This window comes from Melitaea cinxia, chromosome 24 (assembly GCF_905220565.1).
Source record: "Melitaea cinxia chromosome 24, ilMelCinx1.1, whole genome shotgun sequence".
Classification (NCBI taxonomy): Eukaryota; Metazoa; Arthropoda; class Insecta; order Lepidoptera; family Nymphalidae; genus Melitaea; species Melitaea cinxia.
In genome coordinates, this window is record NC_059417.1 from 10676820 (window position 1) to 10690839 (window position 14020).

The window sequence follows — 14020 nt, forward strand, 5'->3', positions numbered from 1 at the left end:
TAGATTTTTTTAATTGACTTAACAATACTATTCTCCTGCCCGAAAGTACATTTCAAGTAGGTGTCAAGTATTGGACATGTAATGACGATTAATGTTTTTTTTTTTCTAAAACAGGAGTAACTTAAATAGCTTTTACAATCTGTAAATAATCGGCAAGAGTAACTTCCTATCACGTATTGTTAGGCCATTTGTGTAAGGTACTTTTTTATTCAAGTCGAAAGTGGCATATTCAGAAAAATTTTAGTAGTAAAGGAATAAGAAAATTTTGTAATGTTTTTTATATTTATATGATATAAATTAAAACTTTCATTATATTTTGTAATAATATATTGTGTGACAATATATTTTAATGAGTCTTATCTAGTATTATTGCCAGTAAATATCTGACTGAACAGCTCAAGTCTTGCGCTTATAAAAATATTGCTGCATCTTGCCCATATTTTTAACAACTTTTAAAGTGTAGTCTATTATCTTTTTCATTATTAATTTCGTATCAGTCAGTAAATATAATTACAATTTACTTTACAATGATGGAGATATATTTATTTTTTTGTCGATTTTAAGGAATATTTTATTATTCATGGACTGATCTTCAAAATGAGAACTTAGTTTAGTGGCAGGGTGCAATGAGTTGTAAGAAAATAGAATTACCGCCGTAATGTTTGATGTAATTGCCATATATAAGGCAAATGGTGCATTTATTTTTTGTCTACATTTGTATACAAACATTCGAAATTTTAATGCTTTTTTATATACATTGACTAGTATTATATCGCCCTACATTATTATTGATGACTGGTGAATACAATTAACCAAACGAGATAGTTTTATGTTGTTTTATTTTAAACCTTTTCCGTAAAGAAAATATATTATCAACGTTGACACTGATTTGTCAGGAATATGGAAAAAAAGATTTTTAACATACACACGCGGACATCTTAAACGACTGATAGGGTTAATTTTTTTTTTCGATAAATGTACCTAATACACGCAGACTCGGGCGAGAACAGAACCCACAATCCCCGGACCGGAGAGCAGGGATATTAAAAATCGCGACAGTGAGCAAGTCAAAATAAATATATATTTTTAGAGGTAATAAAAACCATTTGTATTCAAATATAAATTTATTATTAAAAGTACAATATTATCGCTCGTATTATGTACGATGGCAATGTTGACAAACACAATGCAAAAAAAGTGTAATTACAAAAATTATAAATTTTATTACCTGTATCAAACAGTATACGCTTAATCAATATACATTGATAAAAAAAAAATTAAGAAATACATTTTTTTAATTACTTTTGAAATTCAAACATTTCACTAGCACAAATCATCTTCACCCTTTTTTTTTCTACGTCCGCGTCAGTGTGAATAAGAACTACAAATAATAATTTTATAATGAAACATCTTAAGAATCACATTTTTTTTCTATTTTTTGCTTTTATTTTCATTAAAATCCTAAACAAATCGTATCAAAGTTGAATCTTGATTTACGATTTTGTAACAGACAGCTCAGTAAGAAATTATTAAAAATAATTATTGGTGTTATCATCTAACGAAACTTTTCACTCTCTATAACCTATGCTGGCTAGTACATTTTTTATTATATAATAAAACAGTTAAATTCCAAAATGTAATAAATACTGTTTATTAAAACAGAAATGCGATATTATACCACATTTGCCATTTATTATCCTTGGTTCCTAAAGTACTTCACCTCTGTTGGCAGTGCATTAGTTATAAACGAACTTAATAACGCCTAATTATTAATATAATTATAAATCTGGTAACATCAATAACTATTTTCTCTATTATTACAAAAAGCATACAAATATAAAAATGACATAAACATAACATTATATTATCATCTAAGAGTCCCAAGTTTATTGTTAATGTTTGAACACACTGTTATTTTGGTAAGATATCTTCAGTTTTATAAATTTTTATCCGACTACGGAAATATTGAGCGTAATGCGATTAGTTGTACGTCTACTTATTACATAAATAGACTGTAGATACAAAAGGCATTAAATTAAACCACATATACTCAGGTGTGTATTTTAAGACTTAGGACCCCGGGTCATTTTAATTTGCCGCCCCATAAATTAAGGGAAAATATAATCAATTATTTTTGGTGACATTTTTGCTTTACTTTTTTTTTTTAGTTATCAATTTTTGTAAAAATCGATTAATTTTTCACACCCCTAGTACATATGTTCAGCTTACGCCGCCCCGAACCCTTATGGCCCTTAGGGTGAATCATAGATATAGTAAAAAACCTTTTTTTACTTGATCTATGGGGTGAATATACTACATACTATTTCTAAGCAATATACAAAATACAATATAATATCTTTCGTCAAAACCACTGCTTCATCTGACTGTTGTTTCGTATAAAGCTTAGAATGTATGTAGTGTATGTTGTTTAATGGCTTTCGTTTGTATTGACCCTGGATAGTATGAGAGCATTACGTGATGTTGGTATTTGTTATAATATTTTAGTTTTTATATTCTCTATTGGTGTTTGACTGCTAACTGCGTCTTTCAATTGGGGGTGCTGTAAGTATGATCGGGTTCAAGATGGAAAAAAATTTCTACCCTTTTTTTAATTTAATTTTGTCTATAAACGAGCTACGAGGCAAGGTAGTTATTACATAAACCATCCTTTCATTGTAGGCATGGCTATTCGTGCTTACGTGCTTCATTTGACGATTTGTGCAGTCGAGCGCCTTGTATGGAAAAATATATTCCGTAGTCTGGTTTTTTGTTATTTTATTTTTATTTATAACCTACACGAGTTATGGCATGTTAAATGTGGTAAGTATAACAACACTATGAACTATAGTTATATTCACCAACAAGCCCTTGTTAGCTAATTATTAGTGTTTTACTTATACTAACATGTTCCTAGTTAAGAAAATTTTAAATTATTATAATTTTTATTTAAAAAAATTATACTTTTATGGTAGATGTTAGTTTACTAATAGCTATATATTTGATTGATTCAGCCTGTAACGTCTCACAGCTGGGCATGGGCCTCTTTCTCCGTGTAGGAGACGGGTCAGAGTGTGGCGTACCCACTCATATACAAACTTTTTATATCAGAATAATAAGTTTAAATTTTTTTTTTTATATTTTTTATAAAAATATTTTTTGATTTTTGTCAAGAATTATATTTTACATTTTATTGATTCTATTACATATTTTGCTACATGTACGTTGATTTTAATTATTCTGTCAGTCAGTTAGTCAGTTCAGCTTATTGCAGTCCACTGCTGGCCTCCCCAAGTTATTAATTAAATTATTCTTTAACAATAAGTAACTGGAGATAACAAATATATTTTCATTACTTAATTTGTAAAATAGCTATTCGCTAAAGAAGCTTCATCTACTACACTGCTCCACTGCGGGTTGTTGGAGTGGAATAGCTCTACATACGTAACAATACATAATATGTACTAGCTTATAAAATGTCACAAATATATTTAATGTTTATATATAAAAAAACAATTTACAATTTTCTTTACTAGTTGGCGCATTATTAAGAACATAATTTTCACAGATTATAATTGATTGTACTTTTTAAAAACTAGCTAACTATACACATAATACTACCAAAATTTTGAAACTAAAAAATTAAGGATCAAAAATCTTAAGACTGTACTTAGTAACACTGGTTCTATAATTGATTTATTATCTATTGTTTCTTATACATTAACGTTACGCTTATTCCAAAATTAAGATAGTACATTATGTTAATACAAACACAGTTTTATACCTAGCTTTGAAGCTCGGTGCAAATAACTGCCTAAGGGGATTGTAATGATTACATAGAAGCGTACAAAAAAATCGATACCATACTATTTATGTATAGTAAAATTACACAAACAACCTCCCAAAATCAATGGTACCTAATATTTACAGTTCAATTAACTGTATGGTTATTATGATGGTAGCCTCTAAGTCTATAACTGGTAGTAATATCTACCAAAAAAAAAAAATTTTTTTTTGATACCCCCCAGATCCTACGTGGCTAATTTGGAGCACCTGGCTAATTAGGAGCACCTGGCTACTTAGGAGCACCTGGCTATTTAGTAGTACCTGGCTAGTCTAGCTATAACCCGGGCACGTAGTAGGTGGTGAGGGCGTACATTCGTCAGTGTTCCGGACAAAGGGCTTTTAGTAGCCGACTGCGGGTTTGAGCACCAAAAAGTACGGAGAGAAGGGCCACGCCATAGCCGGTTGCGCGTTCACCCTGTAATTAAGAAATAAATATTTTTGACATACACTCGCAGTTGTCTGTTCCTAAGATAAGCAAAATAACTAAAAGTTTTCAAGATAAATATAAATGTAAACAAAATAAACACATATATAACCCACAGACGCGGGCGGGAATCGAACACACAAACTCCAGAGATAAAACAGGGTCACCGCAAACTGCTCCAATTTTATCTATAATATTCTTATATATTAACTTATATTAAGTTATTTTTATAGAGAATATTGAATTACTTATCAATACCTAAAAGTGTATGAATAATTTACTGTAAATTGCTGATACAATATTTTTTTATCAAAATACCATATGTAATTCTATATTATACACATTATGTATATATACACACTCGCGTATATGCGTGCGAATGTATATTCATGCGTAATGTGCATGGGTGCGTAAAAGTGCGTATACTTGCATGATGATATGTGTGTGTGTGCGTTTGCATATACTGTGTACTTATAAGGAGATGTGTGTGTTAATGAGTAAATGTGTGTGTGCGTGTGTGTGCGCGCATGAGTCAGTATGTGTGTGCAGAGTACACGCGCGCGCGCGTGTGTGTGTGTGCGCGCGTGTGTGTGTTCGTGTGCGTATGTGCGAGCGTGTGCGTGTGTGCGAGCGTGTGCGTGCGTGAGTCAGTGCAAGTGCGTACGTGGGTCAGTGCGTGTGCGTGTACGTACGCAGTGCGCGGGCGCCGCCATGTCGACGTGCAGCCAGTCGCCGGGGAAGTCGAAGCCCAGGTGCGCCAGGACGAACAGCGCCGCACACGACGGCTGCGCGTTGTTGCGGTCCTGCAACGAACACCGCACTCATTATCGACTGCCTTCTAAATATAATATATTAATCACATATTCAGTCTTTAAAACTAAAACGCTTTCACCCGTTCTCTATGTATTTTTTATCAAAGTGACATTTTTAAACTACTCCCAAAGTAAATCATGATAAAAGAAGTTATTCATTTATCTAATGATCTGATGAAAGGGTTTTTATTACTTTTTTTAGTTGTGACGCCACGAAAACCACTTTTTCCACATAGGATAAGCGTTTCTTATATACATATTACTATTCATATAAGTGTTACAAATTATTAGTTATGTGAGTCAAGAGTTTTTTTTTTTTTTTTTTTTATACATAGATAGGCTGGCGTTTGACCGCTATTTCACCTGATGATAAGTGAAAATGCGGTCTAAGATGGAGCACGCTTGCCTAGAAGTAGCCTATTCACTCGCGACTTAAAGATCCCCAGGTCATAGCTTTCAGGAAACACAGACGCTGGTAGAGAGTTCCATTCCTTGGCCGTACGGATCAAGAATGTACTAGCGAATCGCTTAGTGCGTATAGGGGGAATGTCAACCATATAAGGGTGACGAAACGCAGAGCGTCTGGTTGTACGATGATGGAAGGGGGAGGGAGGAATCAGATCATGGAGTTCTTGCGCACACTCTCCGAAGTGTATCCGATAAAAAACCGACAGGCCGGCCACCCTACGCCGATGATGTAAGCTTTGCAGCTTTGTGGCGACCAGTGCATCGTCACCGATGAGCCTCCCGGCTCGTCTCTCAATTGATTCAAGAAGCTCCAGCTGGTACTTGGCTGAGCCACCCCAAAGATGAGAGCAGTACTCCATGCATGATCGAACTTGTGCTTGATATAAATTCAGAAGCTGTTCCGGAGTGAAGTACCGTCTCACCTTCGAGAGGACGCCCAGTTTTTTGGCAGCTGTTTGAGCTTTTGCCTCTATGTAAGAGCCAAAATTGAGGGTGGATGTTAGAGTAAGGCCAAGAAGCTCCAGGTGGTCGGATATGGGCACGGGCACACCTCGGAAAGAGGGAGTCAGTTGGAAAGGACTCCGTTTTGCCGAAAAGAGACACGCCTGGGTCTTAGAGGCGTTGAACTTTACCAGATTTGCGTTACCCCAATCAGAGACGGCTTTAAGGGACAAGTTCAGACGCTGAATCATGGCTTCCCTCAGCAACTGGATCTCAGACCCACTCGCTCGTGCGTCGGACATGTAACGCTCGACAACGGTGCTGTCATCTGCATACCCAAAGGTCCCGGGTTTGAGCAGGTCGTTGATGTGCAGCAAGAATAGCGTTGCCGAGAGTACAGACCCCTGAGGGACCCCGGCATTGATGACCAAACGATCGGACTCGCAACCGTCTATAACCACGCGAATTGATCGATCCCTCAGGAAGTCAGATATCCAAACACAGAGAGAAGCGGGTAGGCCGTATGAGGGAAGTTTGCTAATAAGGCCATCGTGCCAGACCCTGTCAAATGCCTTCGAGATGTCGAGCGAGACCGCTATGGCTTCCCCGTGTTTCTCGATAGCCTCACTCCAAATGTGTGTGGCATACGCGAGAAGATCACCCGTGGACCGCTTGCGGTGAAAACCGAGAGACACCAAGAGTACAATATTTTATTATCCTCACCGCAACACTGTTTTTCATGTCAGCCACGACGCTGCTGAACTCCGAGAAGTGAAGCTCGGGCGCGAAGGGTAGGGCGTGGGCCAGGTCCCCGGTTAGCCGTCCAGCTTTTTCACAGCGACGCTCCAGTCTTGCACTGTTACTTACCACCGCTGCATGGTACTTGCCGGTAGCCGTTCCCTACAATACAGACATAGATATAACACAGATATATAGATATAATACTATAACTGAGGTAGCGTTCGGCAGGAAATATCTTAGTCAAAATCTGAAGCAGCACGAAGTACCTCGAACTTGCGGAAGATCACAGCTAAATGAAATGTAAACAGTATTCTAGCTAATAGGAGAAATGGGGGTAGGTTGCGATGCTTATGTCTACAGGCTACGGTAACAATAGCGCGCCAAAAATGGCGTGAACTTATGTCAAATATAGTCAAAATCTGAAGCAGCACGAAGTATCTCGAACTTGCAGAAGATCACAGCTAAATGAAATGTAAACAGTATTCTAGCTAATAGGAGAAATGGGGGTAGGTTGCGATGCTTATGTCTACAGGCTACGGTAACAATAGCGCGCCAAAAATGGCGTGAACTAATGTGTTTTGCCCACAGTCACCACGCTGAGCAGGCGGGTTGGTGACCGCAGGGCTGGCTTTGTCGCACCGAATTCGCTGCTGCGGACAGCTTTGACTTGTGTATTTCAAAGCCGGCAGTTGGATGGTTATCCCGTCATCAGTCGGCTTTTTAAGTTCAAAGGTGGTAGTGGAACTATGTTATACCGCTATTGGTTGGCTTTTTAAGTTCAAGATGGTAGTGGAACTGTGTTATTCCTTAGTCGCCTCTTACGACACCCACGGGAAGAGAGGGGGAAGATGTGTGCGTTATTGTACATATATACCTTTCTAACACATAATATGAGCTAGTAGAAATTGTATGAGTATTAAGATTAACATATTATTTAATTTTATTGTTATATAAAAAAATAAGCAATACCTGGGCTCCAGTAAGTGTCGCTACATCCACAATGGTTGTAGCCTTCAGATCTCTCTGTGCATACACCACACCGTCGCTCAGTACAAGACGGCCTGGAAATTATATATTGAACATTTTTATATACTAGTGGTATCAACTACAGACTCACACAGACAAAAGAGTGTATACGCGTGTGTGTGTCAAACACATAGTAGTGTGTTTTCTTTTTTTCCAGTTAATTTTTTATCCATTATTTAAAAAAATATATCATTCTGCACTCCTTCTCTATATAAACTATAAGTGTGCGAAATTTCATATTCCTCCGTCCGAGCAATTTTCGTAGTTTTTGCTTCAAGTATTATTATGTAAAAGATAGCGTTAGTAGCAAACAAGTATATTATTGGTTGATGGTAAGCGGGTATCAACCTTCACCACCAAAGGAACACATCATGACTTGAGCGCATTGTTATTTGACTGTGATGTTCCAGGAGGTCATCACGTCCGTGACTGGGCTATTCCAGGCTATAAGTAAATATTATTTCCTGCCCTACCCCACCTTAATAAGAGTTATTTTTATGTTTACAATATCAACGGTAAAGTAGAAGCAATTATTTCTTTTATATAATATACAACACAAAGAATTCACTTTAATACTTTTCAATAATTTTCATATAATAATAAGAGTGAATACTAAAAATTTTGTGTTTATAAAAATATTACCTTCTGCGTCCGTGTTGTTGATCTCAACAGTGCGTCCTGAATACAGCTGGTGGATATCGTCTGGCCTGAAAACAAAAAATAATATAATATTAATGAGCTTTGATTGAAAAAATAATATTTTATAACTTTTTTTTTTTACTTGACGGTAACTCATTGAGGGCCAAACTTACAAGGCTAACTACCCGTACTATAAAATCTCAGTTTCAGGGCTACGTTCTGTATTTTAGTCTCGATTTCGCCCACACCCTTCTAATTCCTTGTTACGTAGATATCTCAGATCCACATTGGGTAATCACAAAATTAAGAGGTGAGGTTGTACCTGGTAGCATTGGGCCCCACAGCGTTTTCAGCCAGACACAGTACTGCGTGGAGGTTGACCAGAGGCCCCGCCCTCACGGTGGCGCTGAAGGCCCCCAGCACCGCGGCCGCGCCTCCGCAGTCTCCCTTCATTCCCACCATGGACGTCTGAAACGATATGGAAACTAGTTATTTCAATCGCCAACAGATGACACGCACAAAAGAAGAGTGTTCTTTAGACCACACAACTTAAGTAAAACATATATCACATTTCAGAATTCTATTTTAATATTTTTACACTTTAAAAATAAATTTTATTGAATCAAAAGTTCATTATTGCATTCAGTTAGTTTCTATGACAACTTACCCTAGCTTTAATACTGAGACCACCAGTGTCGTACACGATGCCCTTGCCGACCCACGCTACTGTCTCAGTGGCTCCGGGAGCCATGTAAGATAGCACCACTAACGCAGGGGGCTTGGCCGCTGCCTTCCCAACACCATAGATACCCCCCATGCCTCTTTCTTTGAGTTCCTCTCCTCGTATGATGGTGGGTTCTCCAATGTCCAGTTCCTTGGCGACTTTGCAGGCTTCCTTTATGATAAAAACAAATAATTAGTATAAAAATGAGTGCATTTTTCTGCTTTATGCTACTTTTTTACTTTACAAAATATAAAATTTACCTTGCTCAAGAATGCTTCAAAAGCAAACTGAGCACTTCGATTGTGTAGTAGTGCTCTTAACAAAAAAATTATAGTTTATGTGAAGTCACAATTCACAAAAAATTTGGAATGTAGATTCTGAAGAGAAGAAACAGAAAAAAAACTTGGTAATTAATCTTTAAAAAAGAAAAACTGTAAATCATTATAAATTTAAATTATTTACATTAAGATGTATATAATTAAAAGTACTAATCTCCTACAATACTTAACATTTTTCAATAACTATTAGTGTGATTGATGCCCTGCATAGTGCAACTTGTGAGTAGTTTCTCATCAGGAAGAGGGGGAGGGGGGCAAATAATCTCTTAGCAATTTTTTTTTTATACAACTAGGTCGGCAAACAAGTGTACGGCTCACCTGATGGTAAGCGATTACTTTATTGACACTTGCAATGCCAGAAGAATCACAAGCGAATTGTCGACCATACCCCCAATTCCTCCCAGGAGTACAGGTCACCTTACTCACCACTGGAACACGACACTGCTGGAAAGCAGTATTATTTAGCTGTGATCTTCTGTAAGTTCGAGGTACTACCCCAGTCAGACTTCTCCATAATTTGAAAAGGAAATTTCCTGCTGTGCCCTACCGCAGTTAAGGTCAAAAGTCAGCAGTTACCTCAATAAAGGCATCCACATCCATGATATTAGCCGGTGTGTCAGTGATCCTTGCAGCGAGGCGCGCTGCGTCTGCAATGTCCTGTATGGTACTAAGCTCGTCGCCGCTCAGGGTATGCTCCAGTAACACCGGCTCCGCTGGCCCCACATCCTCGTCTCCAGAGTCACTGTCTGTGGAGACAGTCATTGTTAAATAAGGTTACTGGATTTATTTTTAAAATATTACTTTAACCTTATAGATTTGTCCTGGCTTGATAATCTCTGGTTACCTATTGTTACTTGTATTATATTTGGTTATTTGTATTCATTGGTTATAAAAGTTTATGTAACAACTCAATGTGCAATTATTTAGACTGCATGACATGTGTTATTTATGTACTATGACGGCTTAACGTGCTCTCCGAGGCACGGTGGGGAGACCCACAAGGACTGCACAAACACCCAGACCACGGCAAACACCTGTATGGCCAATACAAATGTTTGTCATGTACGGGGATCGAACCCGCAACCGCAAGCGCAACAGGCACATTCATAGCTGTGACCGTTGCGCCAACGCGGCAGTTTGAGACTTACTTAGTAATGGATAATTAAAAGTCTGTAGTGAGACAATACAAAAGTGAGATAAGAATATGCTTAGGTTCATTTATTTATTTATTAATATTTTACATTAATATTAACAAGGTTCCACAACCATCTTGGAACTTAAGAAGCCGACCGATGGCGGGATAACCATCCAACTGCTGGCTTTGAAATACACAGGCCGAAGACGGGCAGCAGCGTCTTTGGTGCGACAAAGCCAGTACTGCGGTCACCAACCCGCCTGCCCAGCGTGGTGACTATGGGCAAAACACATGAGTTCACGTTATTTTTGACGTAAACTTGTGGAGGCCTATGTCCAGCAGTGGACTGTATAGGCTGTAATGATGATAATGATGATTAATATTAACTACTCAACTAGACACTCCTAAAAACTTGTGTCATGCGTACTGGCATATTTTATAACAAATACACGGTCATCTGTTCCTATGGTAAGTAACTTATTGCTTGTGTTATAGGTAACAGCCGACTGTTTTTTTGAAGTGAAATTTCTTTAGGCGCATGAGGGTACAATTTTTATGCAATATTTTTGTCGATGGGGCTGGAACGGATATCTAAAGTTTTAGATTTGTATAAATATAAACGAGACTTAAAAATTAGTTTGCTTAAGAAGCTTTGCTTCTGACATGTGTACTTTGTACGCATGCACTTTTTTTAAAATAAATATACATAGAAATAATACATATATAAATATACATAATACAGATAATATAGACTCAGGCGGGAATCGAACCCGCAACCCGCGGAACAGAAAGTAGTGCACTACAAACTGTGCAAACAGGCTATGCACGTAAAAACTCCTCTGATTAAAATAAAGGCTGCATAATTACCATCCTGTGCGATAGATATCTCAACGGTGAGTGTTCGACGTGCTGGAGCGGGAGCAGATGAGACCGGGGGCGGGGCCTGTAGGGCTCCGGGGCCCGACCGAGCACTGTACAGTGGGATAGCTCGGGCTATAGCCACCGCACTGGCCAGCACATCACGCTTCCGGCATACCAACTGCAGGGTAATGAGTGTACATTTTAGGGGGAGTAGGACCACCTTTCAAGAAATTTCAAGATTTTAGAAGAGAAATTAAGCATGAAACATGTATTTTTACTGAGAACATATCTATATAAATATCAAAAATTCCACTTTCTAATGATTAAAATTTAAGAAATAAATAAAATATGGCCAAAATGTGTGAATGACTGTATGGAATTGGATAATTCCTTATTTTCTGTACAAAAGAAAAAAAAAGATTAATATAATCACGAGAAGCGTGACCGCAGTTTGCCAGGTTAGCTAGTTTTTCATAGCACATAAATTATAAAACATGCATCGAGTACACCTAATTAGTTTTACTTACCACAACAAACTCATCGCCAGTCGACCGTACAGCATTCCTGATAAGCTTAGATAGGGCATGAGAACGGGATGGGGCAGCATGTCGAGACCGACGGGGCGATAGCACTCCAAGAGCAACTCCACGGGGCCACAGCTCGCAGATTTCTCCTGGAGATGCTACACTTAAACCTCTACGCCATGTCTGTTGACAGTGAAAATGTTTCATTGATGCATCTAAGAAGTTAAGAAAAAATGAGATAACGTTGTTGATATTCTTTCTTCTCTTGTATATGAGAGTATATTTTGGAATTAATTCTCAATCATTTGGAATTTATCTCTCAATGCCTTTTTTAAGGACTAAGAGCAAGATCAACTTACAATGATTAATAAAAGACTAAATAGCATCTAAGCTATATTTAAACATAAAACTTTCCAGTATTTATATGTTCTACATACTGAGTTTATAGCTACGCCCAGCGTGGTGACTATTTTTGATGAAAACTTGTGGAGGCCTATGTCCAACTGTGGACTGCGATAGACTGAAGTGATGACCCACTGAGTTATTGTGTATAATCCAATGGTTTTTCTTTTATATTCAGTGTAATACTAACCTCTTCAGTAACTTTAGGCTCGAGCTTGCACCTGACATCTTGCCAGCTAAGTGCAGACAAATGGGAACCCTGTCCTACGAACAGAACAGGTTTCTGTTCGGGATCGGAAGCACTCAGCCCCCATTTGAACTTAATGCTTATTGGTGCCGTCGACATTCCGACTGTAACAATAAACAAGTTTTAATAATACTAAGTAATGTTTTTTTAAAGCAACTTAGAATGTTTACAAGGCGCCATGTTTGTATTATAGACTAGCTACGTCACGCGGTTCCATTCGCGTAGTTTAAGATCATGTGGGAGCGTCGAAGTAGCCTGTGTTATTCTGTATCCTCAGCTATCTTCTTCTTTGTACCAAGTTTAACTACAAACAGTTCAGTAGTATTACAAAATTTCACACTTGTAATAGTAATAGGATGTTATAATATGGAACTGTAATTATGATGACATCACGTCGTGTTAAAAATACAGAATAAGGAAAGTTTTGTCTGTTTCATAAATGAAAAACAATGATCATATCATTCATCCTTTTTGTTTGCTTAAGCAATAGGTTATAGGCTATGTAAATTAGGTGGTAAATCTATGAAAAGGCTACATTCAGTTAAAATCAGATTAACCTCATTGAATTAGTAAAGTATAAGCATACAGAACGTAAATGATTGAGAAGATAAAAATAACTTTAACTTATAGGTATGTCACCTGCAAACTGCACCAAGCTGCGTCGATACGTAACTGCATTATTTGCAATTAGATTAATCAACATCGCTTACTTACATAAGACCTTAAACATGTCAATATTCAAAACAAACAAGATATATAACTAAAACCAACCGCTAACATTCAAATAACTTACCGTACGCTGTTACGCCCGACTTGCAATCTAGTACACGAAAACTTTAAATCGATGCACTGTTTGTATTACACATTGATTTAGCTTTAGTAGAATATGTTTAATACAAAACTATCACAAAGAAAAAGAAAGTACAACAATAGGCTTTCTTTTGATACAATTTGGATACAATTAACTTGCCAAATCATTGTATCCTTTCGTCTTAAGAATGCGTTCGAAATATCGAGAGAATTTTGAAACTTAATTTTGACATGAAATACATTTTAATATTATTAAATTTAGCTAAAAATTGCTTGATAGTATGTATACCTAAATATTTTTAATATATACTGTTACGTTTGAATTACTTTAAAACTTAAATATTCTTAGCGTTTCTGAACTGAGATTTTATACACTCAGCGGCACGGAATCTTGGCCAGTGTTGCCGTTTTAGCCATTTTGTGGCTAGATCTAGCGGATTTTCAATGGTTTTAGCCAAAAACCAATCCATTTTAGCCACCAAAATAAATCTAGCTACTTCTGGCTGCTTTTCAGATTGCTACTGCATACGTATTTATATTACTATAAAAAGTCCACCGACTAATACATATCACCATACGGTACCA

At 37.2% G+C, this 14020-nt stretch overlaps 1 protein-coding gene across 1 annotated transcript; it reads right to left on the reverse strand.

The window, feature by feature from the left end:
• Nucleotides 1-3426: 3426 nt before the first annotated feature.
• On the reverse strand, nucleotides 3427-13373 carry LOC123665404 (probable aminopeptidase NPEPL1). Its single transcript, XM_045599717.1, has 12 exons — nucleotides 13265-13373; nucleotides 12569-12729; nucleotides 11980-12159; nucleotides 11459-11630; nucleotides 10033-10202; nucleotides 9062-9289; nucleotides 8717-8862; nucleotides 8398-8462; nucleotides 7699-7790; nucleotides 6712-6888; nucleotides 4960-5070; nucleotides 3427-4258 (listed from the first exon to the last, which is right to left on the reverse strand). The coding sequence occupies exons 1-12, from the start codon at nucleotides 13326-13328 to the stop codon at nucleotides 4160-4162; spliced, it is 1665 nt and encodes a 554-aa protein (XP_045455673.1). The 5' UTR covers nucleotides 13329-13373; the 3' UTR covers nucleotides 3427-4159.
• Nucleotides 13374-14020: the final 647 nt, after the last annotated feature.